This window comes from Agelaius tricolor, unplaced genomic scaffold, assembly GCF_023055355.1.
Source record: "Agelaius tricolor isolate 1412-34295 unplaced genomic scaffold, bAgeTri1.0.p SCAF_18, whole genome shotgun sequence".
Lineage (NCBI taxonomy): Eukaryota > Metazoa > Chordata > Aves > Passeriformes > Icteridae > Agelaius > Agelaius tricolor.
In genome coordinates this window covers 1,866,824-1,886,107 of record NW_027269278.1, presented here as the reverse complement: position 1 = coordinate 1,886,107, position 19,284 = coordinate 1,866,824, and the positions used below count along the sequence as shown (strand labels likewise).

The window sequence follows — 19,284 nt, the reverse complement described above, 5'->3', positions numbered from 1 at the left end:
TCCTGTACTTGTGTGGTCTGTAAAGGGAGGCGAGGGGCACTTGGAACCTGCAATCCTTTTGTCTGTCTTGGAGTGTCCACCAGATAAATCCCAGTGCCGAGGAGCAGGAGGGGACTCTGCAGCCATCAGTGAGCCCTAAACCCCAAACCCCAGCCCTGAGCGCCAAACCAGAACCATGAACCACAACCACAACCATGAGGCCAAACCACAACCATGAGCCTCAAACCCCAGTCCTTAACCCCAAATCCCAGCTCTGAACCCCAAATCCTCACCCAGCCCCTGCCCCTCTAAGTCCACACCATCCCAGGAAGGACTGAGGTTGAGGGGAAGGGATCAGGCTGAGTTTTACAGGACTGAGTTGCAGCAAAAACCTCCCGGAGAGGGGGCACCCCCTGCACACCCCCCCTTCCTGCCGCGACGCCCGGGTCGGACGGGCCGCCCCAGCCGGATGCAGGTGTGTGCTGGCCGCGCCTCGGGGCCGCTCGCCAGTCCCGGGGGGTTTGTAGCCCGCCCCGGGGGTTTGTAGCCCGCCCCGGGGGTTTGTAGCCACCCCACGCCTCCGCCCCGCGCTGTCGGAGCAGGATGCGGGCGGCGCTGGCAGCGTGGCTGGTGCTGAGCCTGCTGGGGGGGACAGGGGCCGAGGACACGTGCGGGGACCCCCCCGCAGCCGTGTCCCGCTCGGTGCCCGCGCCCCAGCTCAGCCCCGAGGAGCGGCTCTCGCCCCACATGCCCGAATCCCTGCGCTGTGACGCCTGCCACGCCATCGCCTTCCAGGTGGGGACCGGGGACACGGCACCCCAAAAGCGGCAGTGAGAACCCCTGTGGGGAAGCTTTAGCCTGGGGAGATGCTGCTGCTCCTCTGGGGCACGCCCCTGATGGAGATTCTCATCGGCACCTTAAAAAAGCCTTTTGGGGCTCCTCATGGACCCTCTGACCCAGATGTGCTTCAACTGCTGGGGCCGCACAGAAGGGGGTGCAGAGCGCAGCCCCGCGCTGGAGCGGGGTCACGGACAGGCTGCCACCCTCAGTGCCCCGATTCTGCCTTTTCTCACCCCAGATTGAGGAGCAGCTGCGCAAGGCAGAAGGGAAGGTGGGCAAGAAGACTCTGAAGGAGTCGGACTACATAGAGGTGCTGGAGAGGAGCTGCTCACAGGACTGGGAGAGGTGAGCAGGGTGTCCCTGGGATGGGGGTGTCCCTGGGATCAGGGTGATCCCAGCTACAGGCGAGTCCCCAGGGGTCAGAATGTCCCCGAGGACGGCGGTGCCCGAGGGATCAGAGTGCCCCGGGGTGTCCCCAGCGACCATTTTGCCTCCAACCCCCTCTCCCCGCAGTTACGGGGTGCTGGAGCTGGACGGGGAGAAGCGGCTGTCAGGGCCGGGGCTGCCGAGCCAGCAGTCCCTGAGCGTGCTGGTGTCGGGGGGACCGTGGCCGGGCAGGTGAGTCGGGGTTTGGCGGTGCAGGGGGGTCGGGCACCGTCCCCTCGCCTCCAGGTGACCCCGCGGCTCCTCGCAGGCTCTCCAAGCTGTGCCACGGCTACGTGGGCGAGCGCGGCGAGGCGCAGATTTACGGCGCGCACCGGCGGGGCCCGGCCGCGCTGCGGCAGCTGCTGTGCCACGGCGACAAGGGACCGTGCGCCGGCCGCAAGGAGCGCCCGGACCCCCGCAAGGCGCTGCAGAACGAGCTGTAGCCCGGCGTGGTTAATGCTTAATGCCCCGGCGACCTTCGGAGCCGACTTCGTCCCCAGCGGGAGCCGACACGTGCCGGGGGTGGGCGCCTTGCGGGTGTCGCTTGTCACCGATGTCGCCGCTGTCGCTCGAGGCGCGGCCCGGCCATGCCCGCAGCAGCGCGGACTCCGTTCCGGCGAGCGGGGAATTACTCTGTAACCACGGGCTCTAATGTTTCACCGGGCGCTGCTCCGGGCGGGGGCAGCCCCAATTAAAGGAGTTAATGGCTGATCCGTGCCGGGGCTGCGCTCGCCGCTTTCACAACCCCCAGCCAATGGCCGCCCTCCCCCCGCCGCCGCCACCGCCCGGCCGGGGACTAAAGTCCTTCCCACGGCCATAAAACCCCCCGAGCAGCGACAGCGCCGCCGGGAATCGTCGGAGAATGGGGACCCGCTCGGGAGACCTGGCTCAGCCCCAGGTGAATGCAGGCGCCGTCCCTGTCCCCATCCCATCCCTTCCTCGGTGTCATCCCAGGGCGGTGGGGAGGGAGGTGGTGGCCAGGCACACCCACGCCAGCGATGGCCAGCTCAGGGTCAGGATGCCCTGCTGGGGCTGGCAAAGGCCAGGGGGAGCGTGGGGACTGCGGTGAATCGCGGGACCAAGGGGCCACGCTGGAATGCTGCGGCTGGGACTGACCGTGCCACCTTTCCCATCACCGGCGGGGGGATCCCCCTCCAGACTTTCCAGGAACAAAATACAACGCAGGGATCGGTGGGTTTGGTAGCCCAGGCTCCTCCTGGAGGTCAGAGCGGGCACCGGGTGGGACTGACAGGAAACACGCTGGGCCACGGCCCGGTGTCACCCGCGTCCCTCAGAGCAGAGCCCAACCCCTCTCCCGAGGGACACCCGGGTCCACACTGACCCAGCTCCTCCCTCGTCCCCACTGCCAGAATGGGAACTTGGCTCTGGCCCCCGCGGGCTCCCCGCACGCCCCTGGGAAGGAGCTGCCTGTGGCGGGCAGGGTGAGTACCGGGGCACCCCGTGGGCAGCACCACACCCCAAATCCATCTGTGACACACCTGCGGATGGAGCCCGGCCAGCCGGGACCCCTCCCATCCCTGCGGGCACAGGGGCTCCCGTGGGGCAGGGTGGGGTGCCCGACACTGCACGCAGCCCCAGGGTGAGACAGGCTGAGCTGTGCCCCCCCAGCAGGACCCCGGGGCGGGCACCAGGCCCCCCCGGCCGGAGGTGGACATGCTCTACAGGATCGAGGACGTGCCCCCCTGGTACCTCTGCATCCTGCTCGGCTTCCAGGTACGGCCTGGAAAGTGTCAGACCCCAAATCCCCGTTCCCCATGTTGTGGGGCACCCCCAGCCCCGCTGAGCCCCCCCTCGCCCCCCAGCACTACCTGACCTGCTTCAGCGGGACCATCGCCGTCCCCTTCCTGCTGGCCGAGAGCCTGTGCGTGGGCAAGGACCAGCTGACCGTCAGCTACCTCATCGGCACCATCTTCACCTGCGTGGGCATCACCACCCTCATCCAGACCACCGTGGGCATCAGGTAGAGCCGCGGCCCCGCGGGCCCCCTGCCCAGCCCCGGGCCTGGGCGCAGGATCCCTCTGTCCCCCCAGGCTGCCGCTCTTCCAGGCCAGCGCCCTGGCCTTCCTCGTCCCCGCCAAGTCCATCCTGGCCCTGGACAAGTGGCGATGCCCACCTGAAGGTGAGGGCAGGGGGGTGCAGGGGGTGTCCGGCTGCTCCCCGACCCCCAGGGCCACCTCACCGCCCTTCATCCCCAGAGCAGATCTATGGCAACTGGTCCCTGCCGCTCAACACGTCCCACATCTGGCAGCCCCGCATGCGAGAGGTACATCCTGCACCATCCTGCCACCCCCTGCCACCACCCTGCCACCACCCTGCCACCACCCTGCCACCACACTGCCACCACACTGCCACCCCCTGCCACCAACCTGCCACAATCCTACCACCACCCTGCCACCACCCTGCCACCACCCTGCCACCACACTGCCACCACACTGCCACCAACCAGCCACCAACCGGCCACCAACCTGCCACCATCCTGCCACCATCCTGCCACCAACCTGCCACCACCCTGCACCACACTGCCACAATCCTGCCACCATCCTGCCACCATCCTGCACCATCCTGCCACCCCCTGCCACCCCCTGCCACCCCCTGCCACAATCCTGCCACCACCCTGCCACCACCCTGCCACAATCCTGCCATCACCCTGTCACCACCCTGCACCACCCTGCCACCACCCTGCCACCATCCTGCCACCACCCCGTGGCACCCTGACTCCCTGGCAGGCTGCTGACACCCTCTCCTGTGCCTCTCCATGCCCTGCAGATCCAGGGGGCCATCATGGTGTCCAGTCTGGTGGAAGTGGTCATCGGGCTGCTGGGGCTCCCTGGGGCACTGCTCAGCTACATTGGGCCACTGACCGTCACCCCCACCGTGTCCCTCATCGGACTCTCCGTTTTCCAGGCGGCCGGAGACCGGGCTGGCTCCCACTGGGGCATCTCTGTGCTGTATGGCATGGGGACAGGGGGAACATGGGGACAGGGGGGGAGGCTTGTCCAACACAGAGCCAGGAAGGTGTCAGGCGTATGAGGTGATGCCTTGTGAAGGCTGCCCTAGAACAGAGACTAGAGAGTTAAACAATAAAGCAGGGATTTATTAGGAGGCCTCAATGGTTCCACCTTGGCCAGCACAAGAGCCCAGCCAGGGCTGCACCCAAGATGAACCAAAATGGTCACAAAATGCACGACCGGTCACGGGGTCTCGCACTTTTATAAGTTCTGCTCCATTTGCACCTTGCAGTTCATTGTCCAATTCCAGCTTTAGCCCATGCAGTCCCATCCTTCTTGTTTTTCTCTCTTCAGCCCACGTTTTTTTTGCTCTTGGGCCTGAGGTTTGGATCATTTGTCCTTGGTCCCCAGCTAGAGAAGGAATTGTTTTGTCTCCCTGCTCTGTGCACAGAGCTCACCATCCCATAATATGAAGCTCAGACCGACACACTAAAGCAGCACAGAATGTGAAAAATATAAAAGCTGAAACCTGAGGCATCAGAGGGATCCCATCTATCTCTTCCCCAGGACCATCTTCCTGATTGTCCTGTTTGCCCAGTACCTGCGGCAGGTCGCCATCTGCCTGCCCGGCTACCGGCGGGGCCACGGCTTTGTCCTGCTCCGCATCCAGATCTTCAAGATGTTCCCGGTAGGGACTGGCTGAGAGCATCCTGGGGCGGCCCCACATTCCCCCGTTTGCCCCCAGGTGGGCTCGGGAGCGGTGCGGGAGGGTGCCGGTGTGTGCCCTGCAGATCATCCTGGCCATCATGCTGGTGTGGCTGATCTGCTACGTGCTGACCCGCACCGGAGTCTTCCCCAGCCGGCCCGAGGAGTACGGCTACAAGGCCAGGACGGACGCCCGCGGGGAGATCCTGTCCGTGGCACCCTGGTTCCGTGTCCCTTACCCCTGTGAGTGCCCGGCGGCGCCCTGGGGCCCCGATACCCCTTTGCCCTGGGGATGCGGGGACCTGGTGCAGCATCACCGGGGCTGGGGAACACCCGGGGGGGCTCAAAGTGGCACCGGTGAGCACCGGTGGGGGGGTCCCGGGCTGTCCCCAACCCTGAGCTGTTCTGCCCCCCGGGCAGGCCAGTGGGGGCTGCCCACGGTGACCTCAGCAGCCGTGCTGGGCATGTTCAGTGCCACGCTGGCGGGCATCATTGAGTCCATCGGGGACTACTACTCCTGTGCCCGGCTGGCAGGAGCGCCCCCGCCCCCTGTGCACGCCATTAACAGGTACAGCCGGCTGCTCCCCCCTCCACGGCACCTCACTCGCACGGCGGCATCCCTGGACACCGGTCAGGGATGCTGCAGGACAGTGGAATGGGCACCAGCCCCACCGTGTTGTTCCCCAGGGGCATTTTCACCGAGGGCATCTCCTGCATCATCGCGGGGCTCTTGGGAACCGGCAATGGCTCCACGTCCTCAAGCCCCAACATCGGAGTCCTGGGCATCACCAAGGTACCGGGGCCGGGGAGGGTCCCGGCTCGGCCGGGGGGCGCAGGCACCGTCACCTGTCACCTGCTGCCGGTGTCCGTGTGCAGGTGGGGAGCAGGAGGGTGATCCAGTACGGCGCCGGGATCATGCTCCTGCTGGGCACCATCGGCAAATTCACGGCGCTCTTCGCCTCCCTGCCCGACCCCGTGCTCGGCGGGATGTTCTGTACCTTATTCGGTAACTGTCTGCCCCAAACGCAGCCCTGGGCCACGTCCCGGCAGCCTCGGGGGCTGGTGAGCCCAAGGCCGGGTTTGGGAGGAACGGGGGCCCCTCGCAGCCTCCCCGCGGCTGGGGCAGCCCCCGGCACCTCCGCCTGCATCGCCGCGTCTCTGCCGGCAGGAATGATCACGGCCGTCGGCCTCTCCAACCTGCAGTTCGTCGACATGAACTCCTCCCGAAACCTCTTCGTGCTGGGTTTTGCCATGTTTTTCGGGCTGACGCTGCCAAACTACCTGGATTCCCATCCCGGGGCCATTAACACAGGTACCGCCCCACAGGGAGACGCAGTTCGGGAGTTTGGGGAGAGAGGAGGGCAGATCTGGCGGCGCTCGCCCACCCGGGGAGCAGCGGGGAAATCCGGCTCCTCACAGCACCCCGGCTCCGTCCCACGCTGCCGCAGGTGTCCCCGAGCTGGACCAGATCCTGACGGTGCTGCTGACCACGGAGATGTTCGTCGGGGGCACCATCGCCTTCGTCCTGGACAACACCATCCCGGGTAACCGAGCACACGGGCGGGCAGGGGGAAGCAGCGGGGCTGGGGCAGGTTCCTGTCGACTTATAGCTGCCAAGGGGGATGGCAGGGCCGGGGTGACACCGGACACCCCGCAGGGACGCAGGAGGAACGAGGGCTGGTGCAGTGGAAGGCAGGAGCGCACTCGGACAGCTCGAGCAGCGCCAGCCTGAGGAGCTACGACTTCCCCTTCGGCATGGGCGCGGTGCGGAGCAGCCGCTGGCTCCGGAACGTGCCCATCTGCCCGGTGTTCACCGGGTTCAGGGCCCGGCCGGGGGGCAGCGGCGCGGCGGCCGCAGAGGGCCCGGACGGGGGCTCGGTGTGCACCAAGGTCTGAGCCAGGGGAGGCTCCCGGCAGGTCCCGCCCCAGCGCCGGAGGAGCCGAGCCGAGCTCCCGGGGGGCTCTCGGGGTTCGGTAGCGCCCACCAAGGCCGCAGCCAAGGCTGCCGGCGCTCGGCTCGAACGCAGGGCTAGGGAAACACAACGCTGCTCTTGGGGCACAGCCTGGGGACCGCCACCCCGTGCCATGCTCCACCCGAAGCTTCAGCTGGCTGAGACTCGTCCAGCGCTTGCTGAAGCCCGTCAGCCACATCGGAGCCAGCCAGAGCCCCGGGGCCACCGACTCCCACCCGGGGCCACGGATTTTCACCGTGCTGTGCCCTCGGCTCCGGCACGGTGAGCCAGCAGCTGGCACGGGCTCTGCGTGGGGCAGTGTCCAGACCAGCCTTAGGATGCCTAACTTAAGATGATACATTAAAAACGATAATATATTCAAGTGCACGTGCCCCACCGGTGTCTGTGCTGCCTCCTGCACTGTTTCCTCGTTCTTTGTGCACCTTTGACCGTGCTCCTCCTGGGCTGCCAGGCACTCAGACACCCTGGAGTTCTTCCAGGTGGGCTCTGCCTGAACCCGGGGCTGTGGGAGACGCAGCTCAGCACAAGCCCTCGGCAAACCCTTCCTGGCCCGGGAGCTCTGGAGCACTGGCCCTGTCCTGGCCGTGCTGGTGACACTGCCCCATGCCCCAGGCTGCTCTCAGCCTCAGGCACGGAGGTGGCTGACCCACACCACAGCGGGGTCAGGCCAGTCCTTGGCCTGGATTTAGCACCAAAGTTGAGCTGAGGCAAAATTGCACAACCCTGTCACAGCCCGGGGTGGCACTGTCACACACTCACTCCCCAGCCTGAGCAGGGAGAGAAGTGAGAAAATCTGTTAAAAGTGAAGATGAGGGAAAAAAACCACCCCAAGTTAAAATAACCCCCAAGGGATGCAAATACAATCACTCCCCACCTCCCAGAGCACCAGCCAGGCTCTGAGCCCCTCTCTGGCCGCTGTCCTGGTGCTGGTGCTGAGGAGAGTGTCACAGTGTGTGACACTGCTCTGGCCAGCGGGGTCCCCTCCCATTTCCTTGTGCCCCCAGCCCACCCGCTGGGGCTGGAGCAGGACTGAGAGGGGCCTGGGGACAGTGCCAGTGCTGCTCAGGGCTGGGCACCACTCCTGTGCTGCAGTCACACCCCAAACCCAGCATGGACGGGGCAGCTCCTCCCCAATGAACATCGCAGTGCTACAGGACACAGCAGAGGGATAAACCCAGCTCCAGGAGGGCAGCCATGGCCAGCCTGGTTGCTCCACGTGCTGGCTCCTGGCTGCTGCACTCAGCTGCCACCACCCCGAGGTGACAGGGGCCAGGCCAAAGCCCGTGGACAAACTGCAGCCACGCAGGACTCGCTGGTGGAACTCCCACTGCAGACAGAAACCAGCTGTGTGTTATTTGCTGACCTTTTCCTTTAGGTGCTCGAGTCTAAACTCTCCCCAGGCCAGTGGAAATCCTGCAGAAGTTTTGCCAGCTCTGTGCGTGGGAAGGGAAGGCAGTGCCCAGCACAGAGCTGGGGTAGCTCCATTACCATTCTGCAGAGCAGAGCAGAAGGGGTCAGTGCAGTGCAGCTCGCCCAGCAGGGAGAGGCTCTCCTGGCACAGGCGGGTGGTTCTGCTGCAGGGCAGCACCTGCGGGAAGGCCCCACCTCACCCTGCCCGTCCTGCAGAGCTGCAGCCTCAGCTGGGCCCCTCCGCTTTAATCCGAGCTTAAAAAGGAGATACGGCAAGGCTGGGCTGTCCTGAGCAGGGTCTGGGCTTGATCCTTGTGAGTCCAACTCAGGAGATTCTGTGAAGCAAGAGTGGATGGGGCTGGAGAAGCTGCTGCAGCCAGCACTCGACTGCAGCTCTGGGGCTCCAGTGCCAAGCACCAGCAGCAGCTTCTGAGAGCCCTCAGCGGCTCCCGGGGCTGCCAGCAGGGCCAGCCTGGGAGCAGCCACAGGGAAAACGATGGGAGAGCATGGAGTGGGAGGAGAGGAACAAATCCCATCCCCAGAAGCAGCCGCGGCCAGGCTGGACAGGGCTTGGAGCAGCCTGGAACAGTGGAAGGCATCCCTGCCCATGGAACTGGGTCTCTCAAGTCTCTTCCAACCCAGAGCACTCTGATTCCATGAAGAGTCCAGCTTCAGCCAGGATCCAGGGCCACAGGGTTCCACAGTGCCAGCCCTGTCCTCCACACGCTGCCAAGTGAGTTCCCGTGCCAGATGCCCAGTTATGAGACAGCCACCACATCAGTTCTACTATTATTTATTTTTTTAAATATTTTTGAAAAAATATAATTTTTTTACAATATTTTCAACTTAAACACTATTCACACTGAACACGTATGGCAGCTTAACCTACCCAAATATGAAGTTTAAGAAGCCAAAACTGTTCTAGCTTTATTAAAAGAAAAAAAAAAAAACAACAACCAAAAAACAAAACAAAACAAAAAAAAACAACCCCAAAAAGTCATTGTGCTGTAGACTATTGTGTAGTGATGATTAAACAAAGCAAGGGAAAAGCACCACTCAAATCACTAATGTGGGGTTTGCCTGGTTAAATCCAGCTGTGGGAAGTTGGATGCTAAGGGTTCCATAGGCAGTGCTGTGTGGGATGCCTGTTCTTGGCAGGAACTGTGATGGATCTCACACCTCCCTGAACAGCACGGGAAGGGAAGGTTTCTAACATGATCACACACTGCAAAGGACAGGGAACTGCTTCCTCCCAAATGCCTGGATGTTAGTTCAGGAGCTGAGATCTATGACTCTGTACAGGTCTGTGAGATTTGGGTTAAGCTCACGCTGCTTCCCAGGATCACGAAGTTTTGTAAGGGGGGAAATTAACATTAGTAACAACACTGATACCTCAAAGGAAAGTTAGCTAATTTGCATAACAATCAGATCTCCTCACTTTCACTTGGAAGTTAAGGCATTATCAGGTGCAAGCTAGCACCAGTTAACACATCTTTAGTTAAAAACAGACCATTCACCGCAAATTCCAAGTCCTGTTTAAAAAGTCAGAGTCTGCAGAAGGTTTTATTAACGTGGTACTTTGTCTCAACTTGACTGGTGCTTCTTACCTCACTGCCTCCTTCGCACAGAGCCAGGGCCCAATTATGTTTCCATTAAACTTTTGACAGATTTACTTAATAACAGTCTCAGCACTTTTATTGAGCATGCAAGACTAACAAAACTTTGGCAATGCATAAGTGTAACACAGTGACAAGAAGAGAGAGCTTTTACAATTAAATCTTCTAATACTGGCTTCACAGTGTGGAAATTGTGCTACATCCACCAAAAGAGGGCCCAGTCTACTCAAATGTTTAAGTACTTCACCCCAGGAACAAACTCCTTTGCGTTTGGATTCAGATTACTCTTGACCTGAGGAAGGGAAGAACAGAAATCGAGGTGAATTGTTATTTTCAGCTTCTATTTTCAAGCTGAAGACAATGAGAGGCAAAGGTTTATGGATTTAGAGGAACAATCAGGTATACAATAGGCTTCTTACACTTAGCAGCAGTCTATAATCCCCAGAAAAGCCCATTCCTCTCCCTGAGTGCTATTCCCTGAGTTATCCAACCTTCCTTAGCTCCACCTGAAGTTTCAGATGGATGAGGGCTCAGGGAATAAGCAGCAAACCACAGGCATTAACCAAACACAGCAGCTTCCCCTCATGCTGAAATAGCCTTTTCTCAAGTTGAGCTGTTAAAACGTGCCATGAGGTTTTTAAATTTTGCTTATTTAAGCAAGAGGTGACTTGTTCCAGGAACTTCAGCCACTTCTGGGAATTTCATGTGTATGAGCACTGTATTGATTTTTTACATGTCTCTGTCTGTGACTCCCCTGTCCTGCCCCCTGGCAAGCTGCTGCTGCTCCATGTCCTGCAGTTCAAGGGGGGCACCAGCACCTTCAAAAGGAGCTCTTTATCACAAAGAAACGGAGGATTAGGCTTTTCTGATCTTCACTGAGGCTGAAACTGCTGCCTGCAGCTGCTTCAGCTTGGGAAAGTCACGGTCTGCATCTGAATCTCAGAGCAGTTGTGTGACAGGATGGTGTGGGGTCTGTGCTCTGTACGAGCAACTGTGGATTCTCTGAGGGAAAATAAGCACATGCTCCCTTTCCTTTGGGTTGAGCTCTGCACAGAAGTCAGACAGCAAAAAGAGGGAAATAGTCACAGTTTGGCTGCTTTCCCCTTCCCTAGAATTGTTCCAGGGATCTGCTGTGGCTCTCCCAGTCCCAATCAGACCCTGGGACAGGGCCCAGACCAGCCCAACGTGTCAATGCTGGCAACTGCCCAGTGACCCTTTCCCAGCCCTGGCTCCACTCAGTGCCCTTCTTTCATAACATCCCACCCACTCCTGGAGTTGTGCCATGGGAAAGGCTCCACGTGGCTATGAAGAAAGCCACCAAACAGGTCACATCCCATGGAGACACCTCCTTCCCACCTACTCTGCACAGCCAGGCAGGGTTTAGCAGGTTCCCTTCTGCTGGAAGGACTTTCTCCTGCCATAAGCAGCTATAAGCCCCAGCCTTGCACAAAGACTTGAGCTTTAGAAATAGAATGAGAAGCTGAGCTTACCACCAGATCCTCCAGCGATGAGCTGTCACTGATAACAAGGTCATTGAACTGGTCCTGGATTTGATCCATTGTTTGTGGGAGATCACGGGCTGGAATAAACCACTCGTGCTCCTCCTCCTCTTCCAGCATCTCCTGGAAACAGCGCTCGATAAATTCTTCTTCCCACAACTCCTCTTCGATCTGTGCAATGAAAAGAAACTGCTTCAGCAAGAGATCTATTGTGAGCTTGTGGGGGGGTTCATTCCCAGGTGTGTGCACCCAGCTGACCTTCCCAGCTGTCAGCAGCACCCCAGCCCAGCACCATGTCCATGCAGCAAGGACATCAGTGCTTTATCCAAGGGATTGGGGCTGCAACTGAAAGGAAGAGGCAGGAGAAGCCCCCAACCCCAGCTGTTTTGTTTGCAGCTTGTTACGAGCTGAAGGAGAAGGAAAATGTAGGCCCCAAGCAAAAATTTCAGCTGTACCAACTAGCCTGCACTGAGCTCGCTGCAAGTATGAGGAAGGGAGCTGTGCCAAGACACAGAGCCAGGAAACACTCCCCAGGAAAGTGTCCTGTGGGACTCCTGGGGAAAAAATAACCCCTGCCTGTCACCTGGAACAAGCAGCCTCTCCTCACTGCCAGTGTGTGCTCACCCACTGTGCTCTCCTGGGGAACCCCACCTGATGGCAGCAGCTGTGAGGAATGCAGCCCTGCTGTCCTGGGAGCAGGACAAACCAACCCAGGCAGAACTGACACGCAGTGCAGAGATTAAAGCAGTTTTCCTTGGCTGTTCAGTAAATGAGCTTTGGAGCGAGATCATCCTACAAATTTTCCATGTCCTGAATCAGAGTGTGTAAGAGAGGAAAGCAGGGAAACAGAAGCTGGTGTGAAGGACTTGCCCAGACACGAGGGAATGGAAAATTGATTCAGGACAGATTTAGAAGTTCACTCAGTGGAAGCTCAAACAAATTTTCCCATCTCTACCCTTTGCTCTGAAATCAAACACCTCCTCAATCCTGGAGTGGAAATTTAGTTACCACAAACACCAAATCAAAAACATTAACGCAAGATTATCAGGACTGCTGTGCAATCTGGGTCCTTGCCCTTGGGGCAAACACACCCACAGCTAACCTGGTGCTCTGGGGAACAGGGACTCATCCCCACATGCTCAGAGCCACCGCCCAGGCACTCCAGAGGCACCGAAGGCTGACTCAGTGATTCCCCAGAGCAGCACTCCAGCCTGGGTGGCACTCCAGGGGCACTGCCTCCCTCCTGCTGTGGGCACATGGCCACAGGCTCCTGTTACACGGGGCTTGCCCAGCTCCAGGGGCTTGGTTACAGGCCTGCACCCCTACAGGTGCCTCCATGGCAGCTCCAGCAGTACTAAATAACATTTAATTCCTCAAAGAGCTGGAAATTAGGACTGCCTGTTTTTATTTTCCAGCTCCAGTTTAACTTGCTCAGGCTCCCAGAGGGCTCTGTCTGCAGCAGCAGGTGACCAGGCTGCCCCAATTGTGTCTGAGCATGACCTTTCTCCTCTCAGACTCCCACCTTTCCTCTGCTCTGACAATGGAATCTGTGCCTGAAAAATCATGGCACAACTCAGTTCCTTCCCAGAGAACTACACCCCCTGTACGCTAACTGTGGGACAGTTCCCAGGGGGAAAAAGCCACCGAACAGGAAACAATGCACAAGAGAACAGAGGTTTTGTGGGCAAACCCGACTCTGAGTGAGCTCAGAGCTGCTGGCACCCTGAGGATCCTGTGCTGGTAACTCAGCATCCAGCACAGCCACAGCTGCTGGAGCACAGGCAGCAGCTATGGAGAGCACAGAGCAAGCTGGGAATGGGAAAGGGCTGTGGAAAGAGGTGGGCTGTCCCCAGTCTCCAGAGCAGGAGAGAAAAGGGTGACAGAGGCAAGGTGGCAGAGGAAGGTAAGGCTTCCTTCCCACAGGAGGGAAAAGGGAGCTGTAAGATTCAAGTATTAAAATGAGCAGCTGCCACCAGCACCCTGTGGAGCAGCAGTGCTGTTCCCAAGGCAGGTGTGCACCTGGAATTCCCCAGCTCAGCACTGGGGCACTCAGCACGTCCACACACGAACGCCTCCCGGGCCAGCCCTTCCCAAGTGCCACGTACTCCTGACAACTCTCTGTTCTCCCCTCCCTCCTGCAGAAGCAGGGAATTAATTAATGGATGCATTGGAATGTGCTGCACTTCCTGTATTTTCCACCAGGACTACAGAAGATCAGCATTTACTGCCAGAGCAAGGGAGACCTGTTTGTTCCTCAGGATCACTCCAGAGAGCCCATCTGGAACTTCCTCTCCAAAGGAGGGTCAGTGATGGACCCCAGCCCTGTCCCTTCAGCTGGGAAGGGACAAAGGACAGACAGGCCATGGAAAGCAGGGAGTTACTTGCCTGCCTGTTAAACTCCTCCTCGTTCTCCATCCACATGTACTCAGCAAAGGGGTTGTCATCCTCGTGGGAGTGCCCGTTGATGATCACATCCTCGCTGATGATGCTGGGGCTGGTACTGCTGCGACTCGGGTCCTTCATGGCTGCCACTCCGATCCCAAACCTGCAACTGAGGGAGGGCAGCATGAAACACCTGCAGGCTCCTCATTCCCTGCCTGCACAAGCCCAGCCCAAGGGAACAGAGGCTGCACCTGCATTCAGAGGCTCCAGGCAGCCTTGCCCTGACTGCAGCAGAGCTGTGAGATCACAGCAAGGAGCGGCATCACAAACACCGTTCCCATTGTGTGCGGATTCCAGGGACAAATTAATTTCCCAAACTGAACCTCACTGAAGCCAAGCACCACAGCCAATGAAAAGTGACAGGAAAAAACAGTAGGAAACTTGCCAGTAGGAAAATATTTAAACACTCAAAAGGAGAATTTGTTTTCCAAAGCACTTTTAAGTGTTGTGTGTGATGGCACGAGCCAGGTTTCACAGCCCTTTCCTGCTTGGAAACCTTGCAGTGAGCAGAAACCACGAGGAACTGACCCTGCATAGGTCCACCTGGAAATCTGTGTGTTCTGAGGTGACACAACATTGCTGCCCTTCTGTACCATGCCCAAATAAACAGATCAACACTGGAAAAGCTCAGTATTTGTTGGATACTAACACTGGTAGTATCAATTTTCTTTAAACAGTACACAAAGTGAGGCAATGTCATAAAAAAGACCTAAAAAAAACCTGACCAAAAATCCATGACTCAAGTCAAATTCTAATGTTTTTCTCATGTTAAAATTCACAATGAAAGCTTCAGCAGCAAGTGAAAATATTTTTATTTTCTTAACAAAACTTCGTTGTCTGCATATCAAAGAGTGACTTCTTCAGAGAGAAGAAGCCAGCCTTGTTGTTATTAGAGTACAAGGGCTTATCACCCAGCACCTCACATTTTCTCTTTGCATTCCAGTCAGTTCTGTTATCTAAGGAATTAATGCAAGTTTTGGTTCAAAACTCTTGATGATACCAGCTAAAAACCTGCCACACCTGAGTGACCAATAAAGAAAAGCACAAAGAAGAAGGAACCTGCCTGGCTTGCTGTGTTCCACGTTTCTCTATCAAAGGCAAACCCCAGCACAGAAGTCACTGCAGCTGCCTGGGAAGTGCCACAACTGGGAGCAGATGCCTGTATTCCACTGTGTATTCCACAAGGGAAAACAGGTTCTTTTTGATGTTCTTTCAGAACAAACTTGCTGAGGATTACTGGCAGCATTTACATAAAACAGGAAAGGACTTTGTATTTAACACCCCAATTCAAGCTTGAAATTGCTTTAAGCCACTTCAGCTGTCCCCAAACCAACACATGGGATGGAGTACAGGAAGAAAAGCCTAAAAAACCAAATTTCTTTCCCCCCCACTTTTTACTGGCATGTCTTTTCACCTTCTCTTTTGTGGAGCTAGTTTTGATATTATTATTTTCCTGAAAGTAACTGCCTCAGCAGTGAGGAACTCAGGCAGCTTCTACACAAAGGTGACTGTACCCAGACAAGTCCAGAATGGTAAAAATAATTAAAAAAAACAACCCAAACCTAACAAACCAACCCTACTTGTTTGTGTAAAAGCTTGGAAGGTTAATTTGTTGAATCACAGGCCAGCTTTCCCATTTCTGAAGCATTCCCACGAGACAGGAGCTCCAGCTTTAGGAGAGAGGGAGGGAAGTCCAGCTTGGACCAAACCAGCTTTGTCCACCACTGCCCAAGGGTGATGGGGATGATCTTCAATGATCTTCTCAGCCTGAACATTTGAATTTTATCTGATGAAGCCCTCAGACCATTCATGCCTTTCCCACAGGGAAACATGTCCACACTCACTTATCCTGCAGGAACTCTGAGGAAGCCCCAGGCTGGTTCCTCACTTGCAGCACCCCTGATTTAATTTTCTGCAGCTTCCAACAGAACAAATAAACCTTCCAGAACAAATAAACCTTCCCATTTCTCCACTTCAAGATACAAACCAGGTTTCTGTGCTCACGTGTGGGGACAAGCTCAGTCTTGTTCCACCAGTACTGGTACAACCTTTTCAGTCAGGGAATTCTGAGGGGGAGAGCCAAATGCCACTTCAGTCTTGCAAAAAGTCCCAATCCAAGCAGGCTGCTGCAGGAAACAAGCCCCAGTGCCAGGCTACACTGCTGCTGGGAATAAAAATAACCCATTTTCCATCTGGGTGTAGGTGGGAAGCAGAGGAGCTCAAAGCTTCTCACTGTAGAAGAGGAAATGTAACACTGGCAGTGCTAAAGAACAGAAAACAGGGAGAATTCTGCCACAGTGACACGCTGTGAGGTTCTGACCCGAGTTCCTCTGGGATTTTGGTGTGGGGTGGGGGTGGTGGAGCAAGCACACTGCAAATGCATAAGGAAAGACGCTAATAAAAAATAGTACTTGTATCTTAGGAATGAAGACAGAAATAAAAAATCCTGTAACAACAGACTTTCAGCTAACCCTGAGTTGTTTTCTGTATGCAGTGTGCAGTTTGTTACTCCAGAACATCACTAAGGCCAATTAATTCACCCATTTCCCTGAATTTTGCTGCAGTTACAGCCATGAAGAGCCCTAGACCGACCATCATTAAAAGAGGCTGCATTTAAAACCCAGTCACGAAAGAAGATTATCCACTGCCTTCTCCGGAGGTGAGGTCAGGCCTAATTCCATGCAGAAACCACAGCTCCTTACCCGCCACAGAAAAAGAGAGAATAATTAAGTAAAAACCCTACGATATTTGCTTTAAGCACCCCAAAACATCATGGTTTTAGTGGGAGCCGAAGATTAAAGGAAGGTGTTTTAGCGCAGCTGGGGCAGAAGTCAGCGACTTGTTTATCAGCCGGTGATTGCTCCCGCGAGTCGGCAGCACCGGCCCAGCTCCTCCTTATCTATCAAGATTAGCACACGGCTCTTATCGAGGGAGCTGATTATAACCGTCTAATAATTATACCCGCCCAATAAACAGATTTCTTAATCAAATCCACGCGGGACGCCAGCGCTATCTGATATAAACGCCTTGCAGCGCCGCGCTGGAGGTTACCGAACGCAGCCGCCTCCCCCGCGCGGGGCTCAGCCGGGGGTTGTGGGAGCAGCGCCCCGGCAGGGACGGGGCCCCTCGACGGCCGGGCGGACCCGCTCCGGGGCCACGTTTCGGTAGCAGCGGGGCCGCGGCCGCGAGCCGGTGTTGTCGGTACCCGGGTGCCGGTAACCCCGGGCCGCGCCGCTCGCTGCCCCGGCCCCGCGCTCGGCCCCGCGCGGGCGGTAACGCCGCGGGGCCGCCGCCCCCCGGCCCCGCTTTGTTCGGCACTAGCCGCCCCCGCAGGCCCCGGATGGCGCCGCAGACAATACCGAGGGGCGGCCCCGCCGCGGGGGGTGGAGGCCGCGGCCCGGCGCCGCCTCAGGGGAGGGGGCGGCGCCCTCGAGCCCCCGCGGCGGCGCCGGCGGTGCGTGGCCGGGACCGTCCCCCGACTCTCACCTGCGGTGCGCAGAGGAGCCGCCGCTCCGCCGTGACCCGCCCGGACCCCACCGGACCCACCGGCCCCGCTCCGCTCCGCCCGGTCCGCGCTCGGCCCGGCCCGCCCCACTCCGCCACACACCGCCGGACCTGACGTCACTTCCGCCAACGCCGGGCCCCCCGCCGGCGCCGCCCCCTCTCCCCCGGAAGCCGCGGCGGCGGGCGCGCGGCAGGCCGCAGCATCGGCGGGGGGGCGGCGCACTGCACACCGGGACTCGTAGTCTTTTCCCCACCCTCCTCCCGGCGCGCGGCATGCTGGGAGCTGTAGTCCTGCACGGCACCTGGCGGCCATTTCGCGTGGCGGCGCGGGGCACGCCGGGAAGCGCAGTCCGGCGTAGCGGCCGCCATCTTGTGCCAGCGGCGGTGAGGGGGCAGGGGCCGAACAGCCCAGGGACTCACGGAGGATCGCCAAACGGCCCCGGGGCTCTCACAGGGGGGTGCCAACACTCCCCGTTACTGGGCAACCCCCGAGGCTCCCCCAGCCTCGCTCGGGACAGCGGCTGACCCGGGAGGCGCAGACGCCTTGCCTCACTGAGGGAGAGGATAATGGAACACGGAGGGAACAACGCTCCGGTTCGCAGTGCTGTTTCTGCCCGGGCTCGTGCGTTTTAAGGCGCTGTATCAGGAAACGGCACATAGTAGAGATTCCTTTCCGAGTACGTGGCGAGGCTTCAGCCCCATTTACAAAATGGGTTCAAAAGCCATTTTTATTCTCTTTTGTTTCTCCTCTCCCTTTTCCTCAGGGGAAGGTGGGAATGCCTCTCTGGCCCATTCACAGCCTCACAAGAGGCACAGAAACCAGCAACAATCTGGAGCCACAAACCCTCCGTGAGCCGGCTGCCCCAGCTGCAGCCACACGTGGCACACAAAGCAGCTGGAAATACCCAAGTGTATGTTGGTTTATACTGATTTTACCAGCCACCATTACCAACTTGCTCCCAGGGCCCAAGGGTTTCCTCACAGTCCATCAAACACTACAAAATACCTCTGCAAGCATCATATTTAAAAAAACAACACTGTACTCTTGCTACTGTTATTTCCACAATTTCCAACTCTACAAATCCAGCAGGATGTGGTTTTCTCACCTGGAATAAGTTCTCTCTCTACTCACTCCCCACAGCAATGGGACAGCAGGCTCCAGGTTACTCCTTACAGCTGAAAATTGTACCTGAAGCAGAGCCTAACATTTTACAGTCACCCTTGTGCTCTGGGATTTCTCTCACCCTCCACAGTGCAGTTATTCCCAAATAAGCAGCTCATGACACCAACGTGTGCGTCTGGAATCTGTCCTCAAGATCAGGTTTTTCTGGCACCTTTTCCTCACAAATTACCCTAAGGGCTCTATTCTTCCTGACCTGTGCATGGGAACAGAAGGCACTCTGCAGAAGCAGTGGGTTTGATTTAACTTCTGACATGTAAAAACATCCTAAAATCACTCACACCTGGGAATGCTTTATGTTTAAACACTAAACATGATGTACATGTTTACCTGTACATAGGTCAGCACTCACACAAGTTAGAATATCAGCACGGGTATTAGCTAACAAAAGGCTACTTTAAAAACTGAATGTAGTATTTTGATACATTAACCTTAAATGAATATTGTAAGGAAACTTAAAGGACCTTGGAAATAAATTATCTGCCCCCCTCAGAGAGAAGGGGGGCCTGGTCTACAGCCAAAGCAGATGGACTCAACAGCCTCTCAGGACAGATGAGTGACAAATGCTACCTGACTGGGGCTCCAAGCCCATCCTTGTGACTTAGTTCTGCTCTAAGTGCAGGGCTGCTGGTGCCTGTGATTTCTTTCAGGGGCATCAGAAAGCTTTAAGATTCTATCGGTGACTGACATTTAATCCATTTCCTACAAACCCAAACATCACTTTGCATACTAATGAGTGTC

At 57.6% G+C, this 19,284-nt stretch overlaps 3 protein-coding genes across 4 annotated transcripts; 2 read left to right on the top strand and 1 right to left on the bottom strand.

Moving 5' to 3' along the window:
- The first annotated feature begins 581 nt into the window (after positions 1 to 581).
- On the top strand, positions 582 to 1,954 carry MZB1 (marginal zone B and B1 cell specific protein). Its single transcript, XM_071443001.1, has 4 exons — positions 582 to 774; positions 1,058 to 1,164; positions 1,333 to 1,437; positions 1,514 to 1,954. Exons 1-4 carry the CDS (start codon positions 583 to 585, stop codon positions 1,686 to 1,688), a joined length of 579 nt encoding a protein of 192 aa, XP_071299102.1. The 5' UTR covers position 582; the 3' UTR covers positions 1,689 to 1,954.
- Positions 1,942 to 6,947, top strand: SLC23A1 (solute carrier family 23 member 1). Its single transcript, XM_071443002.1, is given in 18 exon segments — positions 1,942 to 2,003; positions 2,006 to 2,071; positions 2,074 to 2,094; positions 2,097 to 2,143; positions 2,616 to 2,687; positions 2,875 to 2,979; positions 3,069 to 3,226; positions 3,297 to 3,385; positions 3,462 to 3,529; positions 4,033 to 4,214; positions 4,782 to 4,902; positions 5,006 to 5,162; positions 5,340 to 5,487; positions 5,607 to 5,712; positions 5,796 to 5,925; positions 6,088 to 6,231; positions 6,368 to 6,463; positions 6,577 to 6,947. Coding segments are annotated over 18 exon segments (2,004 nt in total). The 5' UTR covers positions 1,942 to 1,948; the 3' UTR covers positions 6,816 to 6,947.
- Positions 6,948 to 9,079: 2,132 nt separating this feature from the next.
- On the bottom strand, positions 9,080 to 17,502 carry PAIP2 (poly(A) binding protein interacting protein 2). 2 transcript variants are annotated; one of them, XM_071442999.1, is made up of 4 exons: positions 17,346 to 17,502; positions 13,803 to 13,968; positions 11,409 to 11,588; positions 9,080 to 10,210 (listed from the first exon to the last, which is right to left on the bottom strand). In XM_071442999.1, exons 2-4 carry the CDS (start codon positions 13,938 to 13,940, stop codon positions 10,145 to 10,147), a joined length of 384 nt encoding a protein of 127 aa, XP_071299100.1. In that variant the 5' UTR covers positions 13,941 to 13,968; positions 17,346 to 17,502; the 3' UTR covers positions 9,080 to 10,144. The 2 variants fall into 2 exon arrangements, with proteins under 2 accessions (XP_071299100.1, XP_071299101.1); XM_071443000.1 differs by lacking the exon at positions 17,346 to 17,502 and adding an exon at positions 15,847 to 16,020.
- Positions 17,503 to 19,284: the final 1,782 nt, after the last annotated feature.

Excerpts from the sequence above, each read along its gene's own strand:
- MZB1 (XM_071443001.1), top strand. The coding sequence starts at position 583 with ATGCGGGCGGCGCTGGCAGCGTGGCTGGTGCTGAGCCTGCTGGGGGGG. Across the intron at positions 1,165-1,332 it reads TGCTCACAGGACTGGGAGAG|TTACGGGGTGCTGGAGCTGG; the intron begins GTGAGCAGGGTG and ends CTCTCCCCGCAG. Across the intron at positions 1,438-1,513 it reads GGGGGACCGTGGCCGGGCAG|GCTCTCCAAGCTGTGCCACG; the intron begins GTGAGTCGGGGT and ends GGCTCCTCGCAG.
- PAIP2 (XM_071442999.1), bottom strand. The coding sequence starts at position 13,940 with ATGAAGGACCCGAGTCGCAGCAGTACCAGCCCCAGCATCATCAGCGAG. Across the intron at positions 11,589-13,802 it reads AGGAGGAGTTTAACAGGCAG|ATCGAAGAGGAGTTGTGGGA; the intron begins GCAAGTAACTCC and ends TTCATTGCACAG. Across the intron at positions 10,211-11,408 it reads CATCGCTGGAGGATCTGGTG|GTCAAGAGTAATCTGAATCC; the intron begins GTAAGCTCAGCT and ends TCCCTTCCTCAG.